Below are 26,004 nucleotides of genomic sequence, written 5' to 3'. Positions count from 1 at the left end.
CACTGAAGGGTCTCGGGTTTGATTCCCAGACAAGGGCATGCACCTGGGTTTAGGTTTGATCCCCAGCCCCAGTTGGAGCATATGCAGGCAGCTGCTGCACTGGCTCTTCTGGCAGGGTTCCATGTTGCTGGGGTATCCATGGAGACCCTTAGCCAGGGTAGAACCCCACAAAGCGGCCATCTTAGAAATGGCCAGAAGCCTTCCCGAGGCTGTGTGGATCACGTTCCCTGTGTATGTGCAGACCTGGGAACGTACATCCCCAGACAGCATCATTGGGAATGAATACGGTAAGTAGGTGGGGGTGAGCCTAGTTGAGTGGCCCATGGGGCTCCACAAAGTTATGCTAAAAGCCCATTGGGAAAAGGCTGCTGGTGACTGCAGCTGCCAGAGTGACCAGTGGGACTCAGACCCAGGAGTCACCCAATGGCCAGCAGCTGCTCTGGCAACCTAAGGGAAGGTGGGAAGGTTGGCCACCACGTGGGGCTGTTGGGAATCACCGCATCTTGAAAGCAGGGTGGCTTCAGACCTTCTGTTCCCTTCTTTCTTCCTTCCCATACCCACCCACACCCCAAACAGTCTTCGAGGTTAACGCATGCCTCTGCTGTCTGGAGCGGACCCCAGGAGGCTCACCATACACCAGCTGGGCCTATGGACGCACTGGGCTCCACCCTCCCGCATCTGTGAGCCCCACCTGGGAGTACACCCCTCCCCAGGCCTCAGAAGATTCCTATGCAAGAGGCACCTTCCTCGAGAACATCAGCGCACAGCGACTGAGTCCGGACCTGTTGATGCTGGGGCCTGCAGAGCCTTCCTCCATCCCTGTCCCCAGCAGTGCCTACGGGCCCCCCGACTTTCCTAGGAGCTTCTTTCCTCTAACCAGAAGCCCCCCCAATCCAGCCGTCTATTCCTCCCCCAACCTCCAAGGAACCCTGCCCCTGTCCACCTGTGGTGAGGCTCCCCCAAAGGGACAGGGAGGTTGAGGAGGGGGATGGGGTCCAAGGCAAAGTTGGGCTGAGCCTGGTCCCTCTTGCCCCCTGTCCACCTCACCAGAGGCCTGGGATTGTGCGCCATGCAGGGTGGTTCTGAGACGGTGTGATAGCCTGTGTACCAGGCACAGCGACAGTCCGGCAGGGCGAAAGTCCGGCAGAGCGAAAGCCGCTCCACAGTGCTACCTGTGCAATGCCGGTGGTCAGACGATGACTAGGCAGCACAAGCCCCAAAGGCGCCCGGTAAGAGCCCAGGCCGGCCTCCCCTCACCCAGGTACTCTGTTCTCACTCCGGGCAGGGATCTCTGCCCTCACACTCTATGAGAACCCACATCCCCCCTCCCTGCCCCATCCACTCAGGGACCCAGCTCTGTACAGGAGTGTCTACCCTCAGCCCACCCTCGGGCTGCAAGCAGGCACGCCGTCCACTCCCTGCACTGCACTTTTCATCCTTGGCTACACACTGGGATCACCGTGGGGCCCTCCCGAGATGGGTTGATTTACTTGGTCTGGGGCGCTGCCTGGGCATCAGGATTGTTTTCGACTCCCCAAGGCAGTCCAATGTCCGCCAACGCTGAGAACCACTGATGAAGCACCCCACGCCATCTGGAAAGCCCCGGGACAGGAGGCCATGTCCTCGCCCCTCAGAGCACCCTCGGTCTATGCCTTGTCCAGGAAGCCCTGCCTGCACCCTGACCCTCACCTCCTGGGTCCTCCACCCACCAGTGCACTGACCCTCATTTTCTTGCTGCCCCCAGAAGGTCAGCAAGCGTGCAGGTGCCCAGTGCACCAACTGCCAGACGACCATCACGGCAGTGTGGCGGCTGAATGCTAATAGAGACCCCGTGTGCAATGCCTGCGGCATTTATTACAAGCGACACCAGGTGTGCCCTGCCTCTTGGAGCCTGCCCCCTGCACCCCCATCCCACTAACCTGGCCTTCCTTCTCCTTTTCCTTTCCTGTATTCTTCCTATCTCCCTTTCTCTCTTCTCCCTGTTATTCTGCTCCCTCCTCCTTCCCTATCACCCTTCTCTTCTCTACACCTTCATCTCCTCCCTGCCCTGTCTTTTCCCTCCTGCTCCCTTCTCTCTCCTCCATTTCTCATTTCCTTCCCCCTCCCCTCCAGCCATCAGCTAATCCTATGGCTAGAGGCTCCCTCAGCCTTTCCATTGCTTAGGGCCTCACAAGCTCATGACTCCTTAGGGCATTATCTGTGCCACCGCTGGGGCCTGCTCCCCTAGTCCTTGACCCAGTTCCCCACTGTTAAGGAGTGGGGTGGAAAGGGTGTCCCTGGTGGAGACACAGAGGCAAAAGTCTGAGGTTGGGGAACACTCATGGCCTCTCTTTCATCAGGTGAACCGACCACGGACCGTGCAGAAGGGTGGTATAAAGTCTAGAAAACCCAGGCCATCACAGGAAGAAAAGAAGCCAGTGTCGAGCCTGGGAGGCACAGGACCCGCTGATGCTCCGGCTGGTGGCTTCATGGTGGTGGCTGGGGGCAGCGATGGTGGGAATTGTGGGGAAGTGGCCTCAGGCTGGAGATTGGGCCCACCTGATACTGCCCATCTCTACCAAGGCCCGGGCCCCGAGGTGCTGTCAGGGCCTGTCAGCCACCTCATGCCTTCCCCCGGGCCCCTGTTGGGTTCACCCAGAGGCGCCTTCCCCACAGGCCCCATGCCTCCCGCCACCACCAGCACTGTGGAGGCGCCACTCAGCCCATGAGGACACAGAGCATGACTCAGAGCAGGGGTAGGGTTCCTCTCCGCGTGGAGCCAGAAGTTTCTACAACCCAACCTCTGGGCCCCCCACAGCTCTTGGTCTGGACCATCGACGATTTGTAAAATAAATCATCAGAGTCCTGAAGTTGGAGGTGTGAGTCTGAGTGGGACTGAATAAAGAGCCGTGGTAGGTGGGGTGTGCAACGGTGCCTGTGGCTCTCTGGTGATGGCGTGAGGCCGTGTGAGACAGCACGTGTCACCCTTCATGATAGTGGGTTATGATGTGCAAGTATAAGAGTGTACTAGTATGTGAAATCGCGTGTGACAGCAACCAGGGTGTATGATATGGCGTGCACATGCACACGTCATGGGCAGAGACTGTGTAGTGGCTGACTGCTCTGTGAGGTGGTGACCATGGGGGTGAGGTTCTGAGAGATGGTGTGCATGACACCAGACAACTGTGAGAAACGGGGCACCAGTGACTGTCTGAGAGGACGTGGGGGTATGTGTGTAACGGGGTGTGCTGAGGCAACGTGCGAGGCTGTGCTCATGTGATTGTGCACCATGCAGGGTGGTTCTGAGACGGTGTGACAGCGTGTGTACCAGGCACAGCATTTGCTCAATAAACATTTCTGGCATGCTCACCAAGGGCTGTGTAGGACGGAATGTGGAGACCTAGCAGTGTGACCTGAGGTACTGCGTGCCAGGAGGTCTTTGTGGGTCTGCATACTTGTGTGCAAGCGTGTGTATGTGAGCGTATCGCATATCCTGTGCCCTGTCACAGTGTCTCTGAGTGGCTGACAGCGTGAGCAGCTCTGTACACTTGTTTGTGGAGGTATCAATATACACAATTTCAGTCTGTAAGTTAGGGACCCACCTCCAGGGGACAGAAGACATGTTCAGGACAGGAACGGGAGGCCAAGTTTGGGGCTGGAAAGACAGCCAGCAAGAAGCGCAGAGGCCGGTCTGGGACAGTGGGGTTGTCCATGGGCCCTCCTGTCACTCATCTCTGATCTCTCTCAGCCCAGCTCGGCCTGCAGCCCTGTGGGAAATGGTAGAGAAGGAGGGGGGAGATTAGGAGGACAAAATAATCTCTAGGGGGGGATATTTAGACCCCATAGGTGGTGAGCTCCCCACAGTGCCAATTCCCTCCCCAATGCACCCACTCACCTGGGATGTGTTCTTCCATGGAACAAACCCTCACACTGGAGCATGCACGGAGTCAGGTGACATCCTAACCCAGACAGGTTAAGCGTCTCTCCCAAGGCCACACAGCTGGTGGCACAGGGCTGAGCTAGGCTCCGTGACTTAGCCCCACACTGCCCAGAGGCTCCTAACCACAAGCAGCACCCTTTCCTGAGTGCTCACGGTGGTCAACAACAGCAGAAGGCTCAGGTGCTTTCCTTCATGAACACCTGAAAAAATACTCTAGTCCGGCTGGTGTGGCTCAGTGGTTGAGCATCAACAGAACAGCATCCCTTCAGCTCGTCAGCACACTGGCCCACTGAGGAACCACAGTAGTCCCTGCTCATGACAGGGATTGTCCAGAACTTCCCTGGCCGCTCCACAGAACCCCAGCCTCCTCATCCTGTGGGAGCCCCTGTCCTCGTCTTGAACAGAAACCTCTTGCAGAACCTGTGCTAGACAGTCCCCTGGACCCGCCGTGTTCAGGAGCCCCAGATCCCCAACTCCTATCAAAACGGCAGCCCTAGCCTGGTTCAGGAGCCTCTCTGATACTGGAGCTCTAAGGGAACCATTTCTCTAATCAACAGGAACCCCATCCTGACCCTGAGCAGGATCACCGGTCCGCACCTTCTACAGGAGGCACCCTGTCCTGCCACCACAGCACAGGAACCTCCGCCTTCCCTGGTGGCAGGACTGAGCCTGCCCCACCCACCCTTATAGAAATGCCTGGCCTGACCCTCTTCATGGGACTCCATCTCTATAGGAATCCTGCCTGGACCTTGGACGGGACAGCTCTGTCCTCCTCACACTGCACTGCAGCCCTCCCTTCCAGGTAGCATTTGACAACCACTTTGCTCATCTTAAAATCTAGTTCTGAAACCACCTCCCTGACTCTGTCTGCAGAAATTCTCTCTTACCATTGATGTTTCTATCCCTCTCCCTTCCTCTCTGAAATCTTTAAAAATATATTTTAAACAAAGAAATCCCCATCTGTAAACTCCTTGGGAACCCCGATTGAGTTCAGGAGCCTTGCTTGCATTGTTGACAATGACCCCTGGCGTCACTCTGCACAACAATCCCTACCTCACACCCTACCCCACAGAGTCCACCGGAACCTGTGATCCAACTCTCAATGTGCACTTCAATCTTGAACTTACAGGGAAAACCTTTCCTGAATCTGTGGGAGGCACCTGTCCTGACCCCCTGCTTTAAGTCCAGACCTCATCCTATATAGGCACCGACAGCCTCACCTGGCACAGGACCTCCTGCCCAGACACTGTGCAGGGCTTGCTGATCTAACCCTGTGCCGGCTCCATGGCTCTGACCCTCTACAGGAAGCCCTGCCTATAACAGTGCTGGATTCTGCAGAAACCTATCCCTGACTTCCAACAGAAATCCGTAACTTGACCCGTTTCGGGAATCTCTGACCTGATCGTTCATAGGAACCTCTAAACTTGCCCTCTGGAAACACCCTCCTGACCCTGTATAGGAAGCCCTGATGTGACTCTCTCTGGCAGCCTTGGTCTGGAAGCCTTGCCCTCCCCTTGTACAGGAGCCACTGTCTTGACTGTGGCTAGTGGCCACCACATGAAACAGCGTAGCTCTGGGGAGTCTACAGAATCCTGTAGCAGGCACTGCTATAGGCTTTTCAACCCTGTTCCCCTTTCTTCCTGACTCACTCACTTTCCCAGCCTCCCTTGCAATGACAGGTGGACATGTGACAGTTCTGATCAATGGCGTGAGCACAGTGACATACGCAACTTCCAGGCCTGGCCCATAGGAACCTCTCATGGGCCCTCTGATGAGCACTGGCTGCTGTTCTCAGTGGTTGGAGCATGGGCTTGTGCACTGAAGGGTCTCGGGTTTGATTCCCAGACAAGGGCATGCACCTGGGTTTAGGTTTGATCCCCAGCCCCAGTTGGAGCATATGCAGGCAGCTGCTGCACTGGCTCTTCTGGCAGGGTTCCATGTTGCTGGGGTATCCATGGAGACCCTTAGCCAGGGTAGAACCCCACAAAGCGGCCATCTTAGAAATGGCCAGAAGCCTTCCCGAGGCTGTGTGGATCACGTTCCCTGTGTATGTGCAGACCTGGGAACGTACATCCCCAGACTGCATCATTGGGAATGAATACGGTAAGTAGGTGGGGGTGAGCCTAGTTGAGTGGCCCATGGGGCTCCACAAAGTTATGCTAAAAGCCCATTGGGAAAAGGCTGCTGGTGACTGCAGCTGCCAGAGTGACCAGTGGGACTCAGACCCAGGAGTCACCCAATGGCCAGCAGCTGCTCTGGCAACCTAAGGGAAGGTGGGAAGGTTGGCCACCACGTGGGGCTGTTGGGAATCACCGCATCTTGAAAGCAGGATGGCTTCAGACCTTCTGTTCCCTTCTTTCTTCCTTCCCATACCCACCCACACCCCAAACAGTCTTCGAGGTTAACGCATGCCTCTGCTGTCTGGAGCGGACCCCAGGAGGCTCACCATACACCAGCTGGGCCTATGGACGCACTGGGCTCCACCCTCCCGCATCTGTGAGCCCCACCTGGGAGTACACCCCTCCCCAGGCCTCAGAAGATTCCTATGCAAGAGGCACCTTCCTCGAGAACATCAGCGCACAGCGACTGAGTCCGGACCTGTTGATGCTGGGGCCTGCAGAGCCTTCCTCCATCCCTGTCCCCAGCAGTGCCTACGGGCCCCCCGACTTTCCTAGGAGCTTCTTTCCTCTAACCAGAAGCCCCCCCAATCCAGCCGTCTATTCCTCCCCCAACCTCCAAGGAACCCTGCCCCTGTCCACCTGTGGTGAGGCTCCCCCAAAGGGACAGGGAGGTTGAGGAGGGGGATGGGGTCCAAGGCAAAGTTGGGCTGAGCCTGGTCCCTCTTGCCCCCTGTCCACCTCACCAGAGGCCTGGGATTGTGCGCCATGCAGGGTGGTTCTGAGACGGTGTGATAGCCTGTGTACCAGGCACAGCGACAGTCCGGCAGGGCGAAAGTCCGGCAGAGCGAAAGCCGCTCCACAGTGCTACCTGTGCAATGCCGGTGGTCAGACGATGACTAGGCAGCACAAGCCCCAAAGGCGCCCGGTAAGAGCCCAGGCCGGCCTCCCCTCACCCAGGTACTCTGTTCTCACTCCGGGCAGGGATCTCTGCCCTCACACTCTATGAGAACCCACATCCCCCCTCCCTGCCCCATCCACTCAGGGACCCAGCTCTGTACAGGAGTGTCTACCCTCAGCCCACCCTCGGGCTGCAAGCAGGCACGCCGTCCACTCCCTGCACTGCACTTTTCATCCTTGGCTACACACTGGGATCACCGTGGGGCCCTCCCGAGATGGGTTGATTTACTTGGTCTGGGGCGCTGCCTGGGCATCAGGATTGTTTTCGACTCCCCAAGGCAGTCCAATGTCCGCCAACGCTGAGAACCACTGATGAAGCACCCCACGCCATCTGGAAAGCCCCGGGACAGGAGGCCATGTCCTCGCCCCTCAGAGCACCCTCGGTCTATGCCTTGTCCAGGAAGCCCTGCCTGCACCCTGACCCTCACCTCCTGGGTCCTCCACCCACCAGTGCACTGACCCTCATTTTCTTGCTGCCCCCAGAAGGTCAGCAAGCGTGCAGGTGCCCAGTGCACCAACTGCCAGACAACCATCACGGCAGTGTGGCGGCTGAATGCTAATAGAGACCCCGTGTGCAATGCCTGCGGCATTTATTACAAGCGACACCAGGTGTGCCCTGCCTCTTGGAGCCTGCCCCCTGCACCCCCATCCCACTAACCTGGCCTTCCTTCTCCTTTTCCTTTCCTGTATTCTTCCTATCTCCCTTTCTCTCTTCTCCCTGTTATTCTGCTCCCTCCTCCTTCCCTATCACCCTTCTCTTCTCTACACCTTCATCTCCTCCCTGCCCTGTCTTTTCCCTCCTGCTCCCTTCTCTCTCCTCCATTTCTCATTTCCTTCCCCCTCCCCTCCAGCCATCAGCTAATCCTATGGCTAGAGGCTCCCTCAGCCTTTCCATTGCTTAGGGCCTCACAAGCTCATGACTCCTTAGGGCATTATCTGTGCCACCGCTGGGGCCTGCTCCCCTAGTCCTTGACCCAGTTCCCCACTGTTAAGGAGTGGGGTGGAAAGGGTGTCCCTGGTGGAGACACAGAGGCAAAAGTCTGAGGTTGGGGAACACTCATGGCCTCTCTTTCATCAGGTGAACCGACCACGGACCGTGCAGAAGGGTGGTATAAAGTCTAGAAAACCCAGGCCATCACAGAAAGAAAAGAAGCCAGTGTCGAGCCTGGGAGGCACAGGACCCGCTGATGCTCCGGCTGGTGGCTTCATGGTGGTGGCTGGGGGCAGCGATGGTGGGAATTGTGGGGAAGTGGCCTCAGGCTGGAGATTGGGCCCACCTGATACTGCCCATCTCTACCAAGGCCCGGGCCCCGAGGTGCTGTCAGGGCCTGTCAGCCACCTCATGCCTTCCCCCGGGCCCCTGTTGGGTTCACCCAGAGGCGCCTTCCCCACAGGCCCCATGCCTCCCGCCACCACCAGCACTGTGGAGGCGCCACTCAGCCCATGAGGACACAGAGCATGACTCAGAGCAGGGGTAGGGTTCCTCTCCGCGTGGAGCCAGAAGTTTCTACAACCCAACCTCTGGGCCCCCCACAGCTCTTGGTCTGGACCATCGACGATTTGTAAAATAAATCATCAGAGTCCTGAAGTTGGAGGTGTGAGTCTGAGTGGGACTGAATAAAGAGCCGTGGTAGGTGGGGTGTGCAACGGTGCCTGTGGCTCTCTGGTGATGGCGTGAGGCCGTGTGAGACAGCACGTGTCACCCTTCATGATAGTGGGTTATGATGTGCAAGTATAAGAGTGTACTAGTATGTGAAATCGCGTGTGACAGCAACCAGGGTGTATGATATGGCGTGCACATGCACACGTCATGGGCAGAGACTGTGTAGTGGCTGACTGCTCTGTGAGGTGGTGACCATGGGGGTGAGGTTCTGAGAGATGGTGTGCATGACACCAGACAACTGTGAGAAACGGGGCACCAGTGACTGTCTGAGAGGACGTGGGGGTATGTGTGTAACGGGGTGTGCTGAGGCAACGTGCGAGGCTGTGCTCATGTGATTGTGCACCATGCAGGGTGGTTCTGAGACGGTGTGACAGCGTGTGTACCAGGCACAGCATTTGCTCAATAAACATTTCTGGCATGCTCACCAAGGGCTGTGTAGGACGGAATGTGGAGACCTAGCAGTGTGACCTGAGGTACTGCGTGCCAGGAGGTCTTTGTGGGTCTGCATACTTGTGTGTAAGCGTGTGTATGTGAGCGTATCGCATATCCTGTGCCCTGTCACAGTGTCTCTGAGTGGCTGACAGCGTGAGCAGCTCTGTACACTTGTTTGTGGAGGTATCAATATACACAATTTCAGTCTGTAAGTTAGGGACCCACCTCCAGGGGACAGAAGACATGTTCAGGACAGGAACGGGAGGCCAAGTTTGGGGCTGGAAAGACAGCCAGCAAGAAGCGCAGAGGCCGGTCTGGGACCGTGGGGTTGTCCATGGGCCCTCCTGTCACTCATCTCTGATCTCTCTCAGCCCAGCTCGGCCTGCAGCCCTGTGGGAAATGGTAGAGAAGGAGGGGGGAGATTAGGAGGACAAAATAATCTCTAGGGGGGGATATTTAGACCCCATAGGTGGTGAGCTCCCCACAGTGCCAATTCCCTCCCCAATGCACCCACTCACCTGGGATGTGTTCTTCCATGGAACAAACCCTCACACTGGAGCATGCACGGAGTCAGGTGACATCCTAACCCAGACAGGTTAAGCGTCTCTCCCAAGGCCACACAGCTGGTGGCACAGGGCTGAGCTAGGCTCCGTGACTTAGCCCCACACTGCCCAGAGGCTCCTAACCACAAGCAGCACCCTTTCCTGAGTGCTCACGGTGGTCAACAACAGCAGAAGGCTCAGGTGCTTTCCTTCATGAACACCTGAAAAAATACTCTAGTCCGGCTGGTGTGGCTCAGTGGTTGAGCATCAACAGAACAGCATCCCTTCAGCTCGTCAGCACACTGGCCCACTGAGGAACCACAGTAGTCCCTGCTCATGACAGGGATTGTCCAGAACTTCCCTGGCCGCTCCACAGAACCCCAGCCTCCTCATCCTGTGGGAGCCCCTGTCCTCGTCTTGAACAGAAACCTCTTGCAGAACCTGTGCTAGACAGTCCCCTGGACCCGCCGTGTTCAGGAGCCCCAGATCCCCAACTCCTATCAAAACGGCAGCCCTAGCCTGGTTCAGGAGCCTCTCTGATACTGGAGCTCTAAGGGAACCATTTCTCTAATCAACAGGAACCCCATCCTGACCCTGAGCAGGATCACCGGTCCGCACCTTCTACAGGAGGCACCCTGTCCTGCCACCACAGCACAGGAACCTCCGCCTTCCCTGGTGGCAGGACTGAGCCTGCCCCACCCACCCTTATAGAAATGCCTGGCCTGACCCTCTTCATGGGACTCCATCTCTATAGGAATCCTGCCTGGACCTTGGACGGGACAGCTCTGTCCTCCTCACACTGCACTGCAGCCCTCCCTTCCAGGTAGCATTTGACAACCACTTTGCTCATCTTAAAATCTAGTTCTGAAACCACCTCCCTGACTCTGTCTGCAGAAATTCTCTCTTACCATTGATGTTTCTATCCCTCTCCCTTCCTCTCTGAAATCTTTAAAAATATATTTTAAACAAAGAAATCCCCATCTGTAAACTCCTTGGGAACCCCGATTGAGTTCAGGAGCCTTGCTTGCATTGTTGACAATGACCCCTGGCGTCACTCTGCACAACAATCCCTACCTCACACCCTACCCCACAGAGTCCACCGGAACCTGTGATCCAACTCTCAATGTGCACTTCAATCTTGAACTTACAGGGAAAACCTTTCCTGAATCTGTGGGAGGCACCTGTCCTGACCCCCTGCTTTAAGTCCAGACCTCATCCTATATAGGCACCGACAGCCTCACCTGGCACAGGACCTCCTGCCCAGACACTGTGCAGGGCTTGCTGATCTAACCCTGTGCCGGCTCCATGGCTCTGACCCTCTACAGGAAGCCCTGCCTATAACAGTGCTGGATTCTGCAGAAACCTATCCCTGACTTCCAACAGAAATCCGTAACTTGACCCGTTTCGGGAATCTCTGACCTGATCGTTCATAGGAACCTCTAAACTTGCCCTCTGGAAACACCCTCCTGACCCTGTATAGGAAGCCCTGATGTGACTCTCTCTGGCAGCCTTGGTCTGGAAGCCTTGCCCTCCCCTTGTACAGGAGCCACTGTCTTGACTGTGGCTAGTGGCCACCACATGAAACAGCGTAGCTCTGGGGAGTCTACAGAATCCTGTAGCAGGCACTGCTATAGGCTTTTCAACCCTGTTCCCCTTTCTTCCTGACTCACTCACTTTCCCAGCCTCCCTTGCAATGACAGGTGGACATGTGACAGTTCTGATCAATGGCGTGAGCACAGTGACATACGCAACTTCCAGGCCTGGCCCATAGGAACCTCTCATGGGCCCTCTGATGAGCACTGGCTGCTGTTCTCAGTGGTTGGAGCATGGGCTTGTGCACTGAAGGGTCTCGGGTTTGATTCCCAGACAAGGGCATGCACCTGGGTTTAGGTTTGATCCCCAGCCCCAGTTGGAGCATATGCAGGCAGCTGCTGCACTGGCTCTTCTGGCAGGGTTCCATGTTGCTGGGGTATCCATGGAGACCCTTAGCCAGGGTAGAACCCCACAAAGCGGCCATCTTAGAAATGGCCAGAAGCCTTCCCGAGGCTGTGTGGATCACGTTCCCTGTGTATGTGCAGACCTGGGAACGTACATCCCCAGACTGCATCATTGGGAATGAATACGGTAAGTAGGTGGGGGTGAGCCTAGTTGAGTGGCCCATGGGGCTCCACAAAGTTATGCTAAAAGCCCATTGGGAAAAGGCTGCTGGTGACTGCAGCTGCCAGAGTGACCAGTGGGACTCAGACCCAGGAGTCACCCAATGGCCAGCAGCTGCTCTGGCAACCTAAGGGAAGGTGGGAAGGTTGGCCACCACGTGGGGCTGTTGGGAATCACCGCATCTTGAAAGCAGGATGGCTTCAGACCTTCTGTTCCCTTCTTTCTTCCTTCCCATACCCACCCACACCCCAAACAGTCTTCGAGGTTAACGCATGCCTCTGCTGTCTGGAGCGGACCCCAGGAGGCTCACCATACACCAGCTGGGCCTATGGACGCACTGGGCTCCACCCTCCCGCATCTGTGAGCCCCACCTGGGAGTACACCCCTCCCCAGGCCTCAGAAGATTCCTATGCAAGAGGCACCTTCCTCGAGAACATCAGCGCACAGCGACTGAGTCCGGACCTGTTGATGCTGGGGCCTGCAGAGCCTTCCTCCATCCCTGTCCCCAGCAGTGCCTACGGGCCCCCCGACTTTCCTAGGAGCTTCTTTCCTCTAACCAGAAGCCCCCCCAATCCAGCCGTCTATTCCTCCCCCAACCTCCAAGGAACCCTGCCCCTGTCCACCTGTGGTGAGGCTCCCCCAAAGGGACAGGGAGGTTGAGGAGGGGGATGGGGTCCAAGGCAAAGTTGGGCTGAGCCTGGTCCCTCTTGCCCCCTGTCCACCTCACCAGAGGCCTGGGATTGTGCGCCATGCAGGGTGGTTCTGAGACGGTGTGATAGCCTGTGTACCAGGCACAGCGACAGTCCGGCAGGGCGAAAGTCCGGCAGAGCGAAAGCCGCTCCACAGTGCTACCTGTGCAATGCCGGTGGTCAGACGATGACTAGGCAGCACAAGCCCCAAAGGCGCCCGGTAAGAGCCCAGGCCGGCCTCCCCTCACCCAGGTACTCTGTTCTCACTCCGGGCAGGGATCTCTGCCCTCACACTCTATGAGAACCCACATCCCCCCTCCCTGCCCCATCCACTCAGGGACCCAGCTCTGTACAGGAGTGTCTACCCTCAGCCCACCCTCGGGCTGCAAGCAGGCACGCCGTCCACTCCCTGCACTGCACTTTTCATCCTTGGCTACACACTGGGATCACCGTGGGGCCCTCCCGAGATGGGTTGATTTACTTGGTCTGGGGCGCTGCCTGGGCATCAGGATTGTTTTCGACTCCCCAAGGCAGTCCAATGTCCGCCAACGCTGAGAACCACTGATGAAGCACCCCACGCCATCTGGAAAGCCCCGGGACAGGAGGCCATGTCCTCGCCCCTCAGAGCACCCTCGGTCTATGCCTTGTCCAGGAAGCCATGCCTGCACCCTGACCCTCACCTCCTGGGTCCTCCACCCACCAGTGCACTGACCCTCATTTTCTTGCTGCCCCCAGAAGGTCAGCAAGCGTGCAGGTGCCCAGTGCACCAACTGCCAGACGACCATCACGGCAGTGTGGCGGCTGAATGCTAATAGAGACCCCGTGTGCAATGCCTGCGGCATTTATTACAAGCGACACCAGGTGTGCCCTGCCTCTTGGAGCCTGCCCCCTGCACCCCCATCCCACTAACCTGGCCTTCCTTCTCCTTTTCCTTTCCTGTATTCTTCCTATCTCCCTTTCTCTCTTCTCCCTGTTATTCTGCTCCCTCCTCCTTCCCTATCACCCTTCTCTTCTCTACACCTTCATCTCCTCCCTGCCCTGTCTTTTCCCTCCTGCTCCCTTCTCTCTCCTCCATTTCTCATTTCCTTCCCCCTCCCCTCCAGCCATCAGCTAATCCTATGGCTAGAGGCTCCCTCAGCCTTTCCATTGCTTAGGGCCTCACAAGCTCATGACTCCTTAGGGCATTATCTGTGCCACCGCTGGGGCCTGCTCCCCTAGTCCTTGACCCAGTTCCCCACTGTTAAGGAGTGGGGTGGAAAGGGTGTCCCTGGTGGAGACACAGAGGCAAAAGTCTGAGGTTGGGGAACACTCATGGCCTCTCTTTCATCAGGTGAACCGACCACGGACCGTGCAGAAGGGTGGTATAAAGTCTAGAAAACCCAGGCCATCACAGAAAGAAAAGAAGCCAGTGTCGAGCCTGGGAGGCACAGGACCCGCTGATGCTCCGGCTGGTGGCTTCATGGTGGTGGCTGGGGGCAGCGATGGTGGGAATTGTGGGGAAGTGGCCTCAGGCTGGAGATTGGGCCCACCTGATACTGCCCATCTCTACCAAGGCCCGGGCCCCGAGGTGCTGTCAGGGCCTGTCAGCCACCTCATGCCTTCCCCCGGGCCCCTGTTGGGTTCACCCAGAGGCGCCTTCCCCACAGGCCCCATGCCTCCCGCCACCACCAGCACTGTGGAGGCGCCACTCAGCCCATGAGGACACAGAGCATGACTCAGAGCAGGGGTAGGGTTCCTCTCCGCGTGGAGCCAGAAGTTTCTACAACCCAACCTCTGGGCCCCCCACAGCTCTTGGTCTGGACCATCGACGATTTGTAAAATAAATCATCAGAGTCCTGAAGTTGGAGGTGTGAGTCTGAGTGGGACTGAATAAAGAGCCGTGGTAGGTGGGGTGTGCAACGGTGCCTGTGGCTCTCTGGTGATGGCGTGAGGCCGTGTGAGACAGCACGTGTCACCCTTCATGATAGTGGGTTATGATGTGCAAGTATAAGAGTGTACTAGTGTGTGAAATCGCGTGTGACAGCAACCAGGGTGTATGATATGGCGTGCACATGCACACGTCATGGGCAGAGACTGTGTAGTGGCTGACTGCTCTGTGAGGTGGTGACCATGGGGGTGAGGTTCTGAGAGATGGTGTGCATGACACCAGACAACTGTGAGAAACGGGGCACCAGTGACTGTCTGAGAGGACGTGGGGGTATGTGTGTAACGGGGTGTGCTGAGGCAACGTGCGAGGCTGTGCTCATGTGATTGTGCACCATGCAGGGTGGTTCTGAGACGGTGTGACAGCGTGTGTACCAGGCACAGCATTTGCTCAATAAACATTTCTGGCATGCTCACCAAGGGCTGTGTAGGACGGAATGTGGAGACCTAGCAGTGTGACCTGAGGTACTGCGTGCCAGGAGGTCTTTGTGGGTCTGCATACTTGTGTGTAAGCGTGTGTATGTGAGCGTATCGCATATCCTGTGCCCTGTCACAGTGTCTCTGAGTGGCTGACAGCGTGAGCAGCTCTGTACACTTGTTTGTGGAGGTATCAATATACACAATTTCAGTCTGTAAGTTAGGGACCCACCTCCAGGGGACAGAAGACATGTTCAGGACAGGAACGGGAGGCCAAGTTTGGGGCTGGAAAGACAGCCAGCAAGAAGCGCAGAGGCCGGTCTGGGACCGTGGGGTTGTCCATGGGCCCTCCTGTCACTCATCTCTGATCTCTCTCAGCCCAGCTCGGCCTGCAGCCCTGTGGGAAATGGTAGAGAAGGAGGGGGGAGATTAGGAGGACAAAATAATCTCTAGGGGGGGATATTTAGACCCCATAGGTGGTGAGCTCCCCACAGTGCCAATTCCCTCCCCAATGCACCCACTCACCTGGGATGTGTTCTTCCATGGAACAAACCCTCACACTGGAGCATGCACGGAGTCAGGTGACATCCTAACCCAGACAGGTTAAGCGTCTCTCCCAAGGCCACACAGCTGGTGGCACAGGGCTGAGCTAGGCTCCGTGACTTAGCCCCACACTGCCCAGAGGCTCCTAACCACAAGCAGCACCCTTTCCTGAGTGCTCACGGTGGTCAACAACAGCAGAAGGCTCAGGTGCTTTCCTTCATGAACACCTGAAAAAATACTCTAGTCCGGCTGGTGTGGCTCAGTGGTTGAGCATCAACAGAACAGCATCCCTTCAGCTCGTCAGCACACTGGCCCACTGAGGAACCACAGTAGTCCCTGCTCATGACAGGGATTGTCCAGAACTTCCCTGGCCGCTCCACAGAACCCCAGCCTCCTCATCCTGTGGGAGCCCCTGTCCTCGTCTTGAACAGAAACCTCTTGCAGAACCTGTGCTAGACAGTCCCCTGGACCCGCCGTGTTCAGGAGCCCCAGATCCCCAACTCCTATCAAAACGGCAGCCCTAGCCTGGTTCAGGAGCCTCTCTGATACTGGAGCTCTAAGGGAACCATTTCTCTAATCAACAGGAACCCCATCCTGACCCTGAGCAGGATCACCGGTCCGCACCTTCTACAGGAGGCACCCTGTCCTGCCACCACAGCACAGGAACCTCCGCCTTCCCTGGTGGCAGGACTGAGCCTGCCCCACCCACCCTTATAGAAATGCCTGGCCTGACCCTCTTCATGGGACTCCATCTCTATAGGAATCCTGCCTGGACCTTGGACGGGACAGCTCTGTCCTCCTCACACTGCACTGCAGCCCTCCCTTCCAGGTAGCATTTGACAACCACTTTGCTCATCTTAAAATCTAGTTCTGAAACCACCTCCCTGACTCTGTCTGCAGAAATTCTCTCTTACCATTGATGTTTCTATCCCTCTCCCTTCCTCTCTGAAATCTTTAAAAATATATTTTAAACAAAGAAATCCCCATCTGTAAACTCCTTGGGAACCCCGATTGAGTTCAGGAGCCTTGCTTGCATTGTTGACAATGACCCCTGGCGTCACTCTGCACAACAATCCCTACCTCACACCCTACCCCACAGAGTCCACCGGAACCTGTGATCCAACTCTCAATGTGCACTTCAATCTTGAACTTACAGGGAAAACCTTTCCTGAATCTGTGGGAGGCACCTGTCCTGACCCCCTGCTTTAAGTCCAGACCTCATCCTATATAGGCACCGACAGCCTCACCTGGCACAGGACCTCCTGCCCAGACACTGTGCAGGGCTTGCTGATCTAACCCTGTGCCGGCTCCATGGCTCTGACCCTCTACAGGAAGCCCTGCCTATAACAGTGCTGGATTCTGCAGAAACCTATCCCTGACTTCCAACAGAAATCCGTAACTTGACCCGTTTCGGGAATCTCTGACCTGATCGTTCATAGGAACCTCTAAACTTGCCCTCTGGAAACACCCTCCTGACCCTGTATAGGAAGCCCTGATGTGACTCTCTCTGGCAGCCTTGGTCTGGAAGCCTTGCCCTCCCCTTGTACAGGAGCCACTGTCTTGACTGTGGCTAGTGGCCACCACATGAAACAGCGTAGCTCTGGGGAGTCTACAGAATCCTGTAGCAGGCACTGCTATAGGCTTTTCAACCCTGTTCCCCTTTCTTCCTGACTCACTCACTTTCCCAGCCTCCCTTGCAATGACAGGTGGACATGTGACAGTTCTGATCAATGGCGTGAGCACAGTGACATACGCAACTTCCAGGCCTGGCCCATAGGAACCTCTCATGGGCCCTCTGATGAGCACTGGCTGCTGTTCTCAGTGGTTGGAGCATGGGCTTGTGCACTGAAGGGTCTCGGGTTTGATTCCCAGACAAGGGCATGCACCTGGGTTTAGGTTTGATCCCCAGCCCCAGTTGGAGCATATGCAGGCAGCTGCTGCACTGGCTCTTCTGGCAGGGTTCCATGTTGCTGGGGTATCCATGGAGACCCTTAGCCAGGGTAGAACCCCACAAAGCGGCCATCTTAGAAATGGCCAGAAGCCTTCCCGAGGCTGTGTGGATCACGTTCCCTGTGTATGTGCAGACCTGGGAACGTACATCCCCAGACTGCATCATTGGGAATGAATACGGTAAGTAGGTGGGGGTGAGCCTAGTTGAGTGGCCCATGGGGCTCCACAAAGTTATGCTAAAAGCCCATTGGGAAAAGGCTGCTGGTGACTGCAGCTGCCAGAGTGACCAGTGGGACTCAGACCCAGGAGTCACCCAATGGCCAGCAGCTGCTCTGGCAACCTAAGGGAAGGTGGGAAGGTTGGCCACCACGTGGGGCTGTTGGGAATCACCGCATCTTGAAAGCAGGATGGCTTCAGACCTTCTGTTCCCTTCTTTCTTCCTTCCCATACCCACCCACACCCCAAACAGTCTTCGAGGTTAACGCATGCCTCTGCTGTCTGGAGCGGACCCCAGGAGGCTCACCATACACCAGCTGGGCCTATGGACGCACTGGGCTCCACCCTCCCGCATCTGTGAGCCCCACCTGGGAGTACACCCCTCCCCAGGCCTCAGAAGATTCCTATGCAAGAGGCACCTTCCTCGAGAACATCAGCGCACAGCGACTGAGTCCGGACCTGTTGATGCTGGGGCCTGCAGAGCCTTCCTCCATCCCTGTCCCCAGCAGTGCCTACGGGCCCCCCGACTTTCCTAGGAGCTTCTTTCCTCTAACCAGAAGCCCCCCCAATCCAGCCGTCTATTCCTCCCCCAACCTCCAAGGAACCCTGCCCCTGTCCACCTGTGGTGAGGCTCCCCCAAAGGGACAGGGAGGTTGAGGAGGGGGATGGGGTCCAAGGCAAAGTTGGGCTGAGCCTGGTCCCTCTTGCCCCCTGTCCACCTCACCAGAGGCCTGGGATTGTGCGCCATGCAGGGTGGTTCTGAGACGGTGTGATAGCCTGTGTACCAGGCACAGCGACAGTCCGGCAGGGCGAAAGTCCGGCAGAGCGAAAGCCGCTCCACAGTGCTACCTGTGCAATGCCGGTGGTCAGACGATGACTAGGCAGCACAAGCCCCAAAGGCGCCCGGTAAGAGCCCAGGCCGGCCTCCCCTCACCCAGGTACTCTGTTCTCACTCCGGGCAGGGATCTCTGCCCTCACACTCTATGAGAACCCACATCCCCCCTCCCTGCCCCATCCACTCAGGGACCCAGCTCTGTACAGGAGTGTCTACCCTCAGCCCACCCTCGGGCTGCAAGCAGGCACGCCGTCCACTCCCTGCACTGCACTTTTCATCCTTGGCTACACACTGGGATCACCGTGGGGCCCTCCCGAGATGGGTTGATTTACTTGGTCTGGGGCGCTGCCTGGGCATCAGGATTGTTTTCGACTCCCCAAGGCAGTCCAATGTCCGCCAACGCTGAGAACCACTGATGAAGCACCCCACGCCATCTGGAAAGCCCCGGGACAGGAGGCCATGTCCTCGCCCCTCAGAGCACCCTCGGTCTATGCCTTGTCCAGGAAGCCCTGCCTGCACCCTGACCCTCACCTCCTGGGTCCTCCACCCACCAGTGCACTGACCCTCATTTTCTTGCTGCCCCCAGAAGGTCAGCAAGCGTGCAGGTGCCCAGTGCACCAACTGCCAGACGACCATCACGGCAGTGTGGCGGCTGAATGCTAATAGAGACCCCGTGTGCAATGCCTGCGGCATTTATTACAAGCGACACCAGGTGTGCCCTGCCTCTTGGAGCCTGCCCCCTGCACCCCCATCCCACTAACCTGGCCTTCCTTCTCCTTTTCCTTTCCTGTATTCTTCCTATCTCCCTTTCTCTCTTCTCCCTGTTATTCTGCTCCCTCCTCCTTCCCTATCACCCTTCTCTTCTCTACACCTTCATCTCCTCCCTGCCCTGTCTTTTCCCTCCTGCTCCCTTCTCTCTCCTCCATTTCTCATTTCCTTCCCCCTCCCCTCCAGCCATCAGCTAATCCTATGGCTAGAGGCTCCCTCAGCCTTTCCATTGCTTAGGGCCTCACAAGCTCATGACTCCTTAGGGCATTATCTGTGCCACCGCTGGGGCCTGCTCCCCTAGTCCTTGACCCAGTTCCCCACTGTTAAGGAGTGGGGTGGAAAGGGTGTCCCTGGTGGAGACACAGAGGCAAAAGTCTGAGGTTGGGGAACACTCATGGCCTCTCTTTCATCAGGTGAACCGACCACGGACCGTGCAGAAGGGTGGTATAAAGTCTAGAAAACCCAGGCCATCACAGAAAGAAAAGAAGCCAGTGTCGAGCCTGGGAGGCACAGGACCCGCTGATGCTCCGGCTGGTGGCTTCATGGTGGTGGCTGGGGGCAGCGATGGTGGGAATTGTGGGGAAGTGGCCTCAGGCTGGAGATTGGGCCCACCTGATACTGCCCATCTCTACCAAGGCCCGGGCCCCGAGGTGCTGTCAGGGCCTGTCAGCCACCTCATGCCTTCCCCCGGGCCCCTGTTGGGTTCACCCAGAGGCGCCTTCCCCACAGGCCCCATGCCTCCCGCCACCACCAGCACTGTGGAGGCGCCACTCAGCCCATGAGGACACAGAGCATGACTCAGAGCAGGGGTAGGGTTCCTCTCCGCGTGGAGCCAGAAGTTTCTACAACCCAACCTCTGGGCCCCCCACAGCTCTTGGTCTGGACCATCGACGATTTGTAAAATAAATCATCAGAGTCCTGAAGTTGGAGGTGTGAGTCTGAGTGGGACTGAATAAAGAGCCGTGGTAGGTGGGGTGTGCAACGGTGCCTGTGGCTCTCTGGTGATGGCGTGAGGCCGTGTGAGACAGCACGTGTCACCCTTCATGATAGTGGGTTATGATGTGCAAGTATAAGAGTGTACTAGTATGTGAAATCGCGTGTGACAGCAACCAGGGTGTATGATATGGCGTGCACATGCACACGTCATGGGCAGAGACTGTGTAGTGGCTGACTGCTCTGTGAGGTGGTGACCATGGGGGTGAGGTTCTGAGAGATGGTGTGCATGACACCAGACAACTGTGAGAAACGGGGCACCAGTGACTGTCTGAGAGGACGTGGGGGTATGTGTGTAACGGGGTGTGCTGAGGCAACGTGCGAGGCTGTGCTCATGTGATTGTGCACCATGCAGGGTGGTTCTGAGACGGTGTGACAGCGTGTGTACCAGCCACAGCATTTGCTCAATAAACATTTCTGGCATGCTCACCAAGGGCTGTGTAGGACGGAATGTGGAGACCTAGCAGTGTGACCTGAGGTACTGCGTGCCAGGAGGTCCTTGTGGGTCTGCATATTTATGTGCAAGCGTGTGTATGTGAGCGTATCGCATATCCTGTGCCCTGTCACAGTGTCTCTGAGTGGCTGACAGCGTGAGCAGCTCTGTACACTTGTTTGTGGAGGTATCAATATATACAATTTCAGTCTGTAAGTTAGGGACCCACCTCCAGGGGACAGAAGACATGTTCAGGACAGGAACGGGAGGCCAAGTTTGGGGCTGGAAAGACAGCCAGCAAGAAGCGCAGAGGCCGGTCTGGGACCGTGGGGTTGTCCATGGGCCCTCCTGCCGGGGTCCAGCCCCAGCAGGTCCAGGGGTCCCCAAAGGTGTAGACGGAGTCGGCGAAGAAGGAATGACACGGAGACAGCGTTCAGTTGATCAGCAGCCTAGCCAGGATCTCCAGCCAAGTTCTGGTCTCGATCTCCAGAGAGGCTCTGCTTCGGATTTCCAGCGAGGTTCTGTAGCCATGTTCCCTCGCTAGGTTCTCCAGCCAGGTTCTGTCCAGGCTCTCCAGTCAGGTTCAGTGTCCAGGTTCCAGTCAGGTTCTCCTGCCAATCTCTGTAGTCAGGTTCAGTCCAGGATCCCTTGCCATGTTCTCCCGCTAGGCTCTGTCTCTAGGCTCTGAGGCCAGTCCCTCTCCAGGATCCTCCGGCATGCTCTCGCCAGCGAAGTTCTTCTGTCTCTAGAGAACGTTCTGTGTAGGTTCTGTGCCTAGGCTCTGTCTCTCTTGGTCCTGTCTTCCAAGCCCTGTCTTCTTAGTTCTGTGTTCTGAGTTCTGTCTCTTTCTGTCTTGTTACAACTGTATTTATACCAGTTGATTCAATCCTATCAATCTCTATTACAAAGGTTAGGGCGTTTCTTATCTCCATTCCAGGGAGAAAAGATTATGTAGTTTAAGCATGATTGTTCGTAGTTAAAGGGATTAATTACCCGCCTGGCACTTAGTTGAGGGGTTTTATTCCCTCCCTAACTTCAGGGGAAAATCCCTACCTGGGGAAAACAACCTTTCTCAGAGACCTTGGTTAAAACACATAGTGCCAAGAAGGTGAACAAACATATTAAGAACAGTATGCCATATATGCCAGGTCCCTTGAAACAGCAAGGATGGACCGGCTCCCGGCAAATTCCCCCTTTTTTATTTTTTAAAAGCAGGCATTAAAAAGAAAAACCTCAAATGCTCTCTTATATCCATTTTAAGAGTAGGATTGGCGCTTTCTGCTATTACCTGAGTCCTGATCTATCATCCCAGGGAGAGCTTGCCAATCCTGCACTTTCCCAGGGTAGAAAGGCTGCAGTGGGGTTAAGGATAAGGCTCCTTGGGCCTACCTTCTCCCATGCCTCTACATTTACCTTTCCGGCACCTTTCCTTCCTCAGAAAAGCATGGACGTATTTCTTGTATAAAATGTTCTGTCTGACTGGGAGTAACCTTAATTCCGCTGCTAACAAGCATATATGTTAAAAGATCAATACGGAGTCTTTTTTTCTTTAGACTCAGTATGGCACATCTTCTTAATCTAAAGATCAATACAGAGTCTTCTTTCTTTGGACTCAGTATGGCACATCTTCTCAATCTAAGAATCAATACAGAGTCTTCTTTCTTTGGACTCAGTATGGCACATCTTCTCAATCTAAGAATCAATACAGAGTCTTCTTTCTTTGGACTCAGTATGGCACATCTTCTCAATCTAACTTATGTACTATCCACCTTCTTACCCTACTTATCCTCTATAGGGGGGTCTGTAGCACCCTGGTGGAGTCCTATCCGTCCTGAGTGTGGGGGTTCTCAATGGGGGGGGCTTACCTAGGGGAATCCTGTTCCAGGGGTTCCCAAAGGTGTGGACGGATTCGGCGAAGACTATCCACCCTCTTCCTACGGTGGAGTCTGATCCGTCCCGAGTGTGGGAGTTCTCAATGGGGGAGGGGGGCTTACCTAGGGGAATCCTGTTCCAGGCATTCCCAAAGGTGTGGACGGAGTCGGAGAAGACTATCCACCCTCTTCCTACGGTGGAGTCCGATCCGTCCCGAGTGTGGGGCGCTTACCTAGGGGTCCCTGTTCGGGCGCCAGATGCCGGGGTCCAGCCCCAGCGGGTCCAGGGGTCCCCAAAGGTGTAGACGGAGTCGGCGAAGAAGGAATGACACGGAGACAGCGTTCAGTTGATCAGCAGCCTAGCCAGGATCTCCAGCCAAGTTCTGGTCTCGATCTCCAGAGAGGCTCTGCTTCGGATTTCCAGCGAGGTTCTGTAGCCATGTTCCCTCGCTAGGTTCTCCAGCCAGGTTCTGTCCAGGCTCTCCAGTCAGGTTCAGTGTCCAGGTTCCAGTCAGGTTCTCCTGCCAATCTCTGTAGTCAGGTTCAGTCCAGGATCCCTTGCCATGTTCTCCCGCTAGGCTCTGTCTCTAGGCTCTGAGGCCAGTCCCTCTCCAGGATCCTCCGGCATGCTCTCACCAGCGAAGTTCTTCTGTCTCTAGAGAACGTTCTGTGTAGGTTCTGTGCCTAGGCTCTGTCTCTCTTGGTCCTGTCTTCCAAGCCCTGTCTTCTTAGTTCTGTGTTCTGAGTTCTGTCTCTTTCTGTCTTGTTACAACTGTATTTATACCAGTTGATTCAATCCTATCAATCTCTATTACAAAGGTTAGGGCGTTTCTTATCTCCATTCCAGGGAGAAAAGATTATGTAGTTTAAGCATGATTGTTCGTAGTTAAAGGGATTAATTACCCGCCTGGCACTTAGTTGAGGGGTTTTATTCCCTCCCTAACTTCAGGGGAAAATCCCTACCTGGGGAAAACAACCTTTCTCAGAGACCTTGGTTAAAACACATAGTGCCAAGAAGGTGAACAAACATATTAAGAACAGTATGCCATATATGCCAGGTCCCTTGAAACAGCAAGGATGGACCGGCTCCCGGCACCCTCCTGTCACTCATCTCTGATCTCTCTCAGCCCAGCTCGGCCTGCAGCCCTGTGGGAAATGGTAGAGAAGGAGGGGGGAGATTAGGAGGACAAAATAATCTCTAGGGGGGGATATTTAGACCCCACAGGTGGTGAGCTCCCCACAGTGCCAATTCCCTCCCCAATGCACCCACTCACCTGGGATGTGTTCTTCCATGGAACAAACCCTCACACTGGAGCATGCACGGAGTCAGGTGACATCCTAACCCAGACAGGTTAAGCGTCTCTCCCAAGGCCACACAGCTGGTGGCACAGGGCTGAGCTAGGCTCCGTGACTTAGCCCCACACTGCCCAGAGGCTCCTAACCACAAGCAGCACCCTTTCCTGAGTGCTCACAGTGGTCAACAACAGCAGAAGGCTCAGGTGCTTTCCTTCATGAACACCTGAAAAAATACTCTAGTCCGGCTGGTGTGGCTCAGTGGTTGAGCATCAACAGAACAGCATCCCTTCAGCTCGTCAGCACACTGGCCCACTGAGGAACCACAGTAGTCCCTGCTCATGACAGGGATTGTCCAGAACTTCCCTGGCCGCTCCACAGAACCCCAGCCTCCTCATCCTGTGGGAGCCCCTGTCCTCGTCTTGAACAGAAACCTCTTGCAGAACCTGTGCTGGACAGGCCCCTGGACCCGCCGTGTTCAGGAGCCCCGGATCCCCAACTCCTATCAAAACGGCAGCCCTAGCCTGGTTCAGGAGCCTCTCTGATACTGGAGCTCTAAGGGAACCATTTCTCTAATCAACAGGAACCCCATACTGACCCTGAGCAGGATCACCGGTCCGCACCTTCTACAGGAGGCACCCTGTCCTGCCACCACAGCACAGGAACCTCCACCTTCCCTGGTGGCAGGACTGAGCCTGCCCCACCCACCCTTATAGAAATGCCTGGCCTGACCCTCTTCATGGGACTCCATCTCTATAGGAATCCTGCCTGGACCTTGGACGGGACAGCTCTGTCCTCCTCACACTGCACTGCAGCCCTCCCTTCCAGGTAGCATTTGACAACCACTTTGCTCATCTTAAAATCTAGTTCTGAAACCACCTCCCTGACTCTGTCTGCAGAAATTCTCTCTTACCATTGACGTTTCTATCCCTCTCCCTTCCTCTCTGAAATCTTTAAAAATATATTTTAAACAAAGAAATCCCCATCTGTAAACTCCTTGGGAACCCCGATTGAGTTCAGGAGCCTTGCTTGCATTGTTGACAATGACCCCTGGCGTCACTCTGCACAACAATCCCTACCTCACACCCTAGCCCGCAGAGTCCACCGGAACCTGTGATCCAACTCTCAATGTGCACTTCAATCTTGAACTTACAGGGAAAACCTTTCCTGAATCTGTGGGAGGCACCTGTCCTGACCCCCTGCTTTAAGTCCAGACCTCATCCTATATAGGCACCGACAGCCTCACCTGGCACAGGACCTCCTGCCCAGACACTGTGCAGGGCTTGCTGATCTAACCCTGTGCCGGCTCCATGGCTCTGACCCTCTACAGGAAGCCCTGCCTATAACAGTGCTGGATTCTGCAGAAACCTATCCCTGACTTCCAACAGAAATCCGTAACTTGACCCGTTTCGGGAATCTCTGACCTGATCGTTCATAGGAACCTCTAAACTTGCCCTCTGGAAACACCCTCCTGACCCTGTATAGGAAGCCCTGATGTGACTCTCTCTGGCAGCCTTGGTCTGGAAGCCTTGCCCTCCCCTTGTACAGGAGCCACTGTCTTGACTGTGGCTAGTGGCCACCACATGAAACAGCGTAGCTCTGGGGAGTCTACAGAATCCTGTAGCAGGCACTGCTATAGGCTTTTCAACCCTGTTCCCCTTTCTTCCTGACTCACTCACTTTCCCAGCCTCCCTTGCAATGACAGGTGGACATGTGACAGTTCTGATCAATGGCGTGAGCACAGTGACATACGCAACTTCCAGGCCTGGCCCATAGGAACCTCTCATGGGCCCTCTGATGAGCACTGGCTGCTGTTCTCAGTGGTTGGAGCATGGGCTTGTGCACTGAAGGGTCTCGGGTTTGATTCCCAGACAAGGGCATGCACCTGGGTTTAGGTTTGATCCCCAGCCCCAGTTGGAGCATATGCAGGCAGCTGCTGCACTGGCTCTTCTGGCAGGGTTCCATGTTGCTGGGGTATCCATGGAGACCCTTAGCCAGGGTAGAACCCCACAAAGCGGCCATCTTAGAAATGGCCAGAAGCCTTCCCGAGGCTGTGTGGATCACGTTCCCTGTGTATGTGCAGACCTGGGAACGTACATCCCCAGACTGCATCATTGGGAATGAATACGGTAAGTAGGTGGGGGTGAGCCTAGTTGAGTGGCCCATGGGGCTCCACAAAGTTCTGCTAAAAGCCCATTGGGAAAAGGCTGCTGGTGACTGCAGCTGCCAGAGTGACCAGTGGGACTCAGACCCAGGAGTCACCCAATGGCCAGCAGCTGCTCT

General features: G+C 55.9%; 2 protein-coding genes across 2 annotated transcripts; both read left to right on the top strand.

Moving 5' to 3' along the window:
* The first annotated feature begins 278 nt into the window (after positions 1-278).
* On the top strand, positions 279-2,708 carry LOC132224741 (erythroid transcription factor-like). Its single transcript, XM_059679842.1, has 5 exons — positions 279-287; positions 714-948; positions 1,051-1,229; positions 1,745-1,870; positions 2,340-2,708. Exons 1-5 carry the CDS (start codon positions 279-281, stop codon positions 2,706-2,708), a joined length of 918 nt encoding a protein of 305 aa, XP_059535825.1.
* A 3,305-nt stretch (positions 2,709-6,013) lies between these two features.
* On the top strand, positions 6,014-14,178 carry LOC132224740 (erythroid transcription factor-like). Its single transcript, XM_059679841.1, has 8 exons — positions 6,014-6,022; positions 6,449-6,683; positions 6,786-6,964; positions 7,480-7,605; positions 12,184-12,418; positions 12,521-12,699; positions 13,215-13,340; positions 13,810-14,178. The coding sequence occupies exons 1-8, from the start codon at positions 6,014-6,016 to the stop codon at positions 14,176-14,178; spliced, it is 1,458 nt and encodes a 485-aa protein (XP_059535824.1).
* Positions 14,179-26,004: the final 11,826 nt, after the last annotated feature.

The sequence above is a fragment of the Myotis daubentonii genome, chromosome X (genome assembly GCF_963259705.1).
Source record: "Myotis daubentonii chromosome X, mMyoDau2.1, whole genome shotgun sequence".
Classification (NCBI taxonomy): domain Eukaryota; kingdom Metazoa; phylum Chordata; class Mammalia; order Chiroptera; family Vespertilionidae; genus Myotis; species Myotis daubentonii.
Note: the sequence above shows the minus strand (reverse complement) of the source record. Positions and strands in the feature narration are given on the sequence as shown.

Coding starts and splice junctions, on each gene's coding strand:
- LOC132224740 (XM_059679841.1), top strand. Junction 6,684..6,785: donor CCTGCCCCTGTCCACCTGTG/GTGAGGCTCCCC, acceptor CCACCTCACCAG/AGGCCTGGGATTGTGCGCCA. Junction 6,965..7,479: donor ACAAGCCCCAAAGGCGCCCG/GTAAGAGCCCAG, acceptor TGCTGCCCCCAG/AAGGTCAGCAAGCGTGCAGG.
- LOC132224741 (XM_059679842.1), top strand. Junction 949..1,050: donor CCTGCCCCTGTCCACCTGTG/GTGAGGCTCCCC, acceptor CCACCTCACCAG/AGGCCTGGGATTGTGCGCCA. Junction 1,871..2,339: donor TTTATTACAAGCGACACCAG/GTGTGCCCTGCC, acceptor CTCTTTCATCAG/GTGAACCGACCACGGACCGT.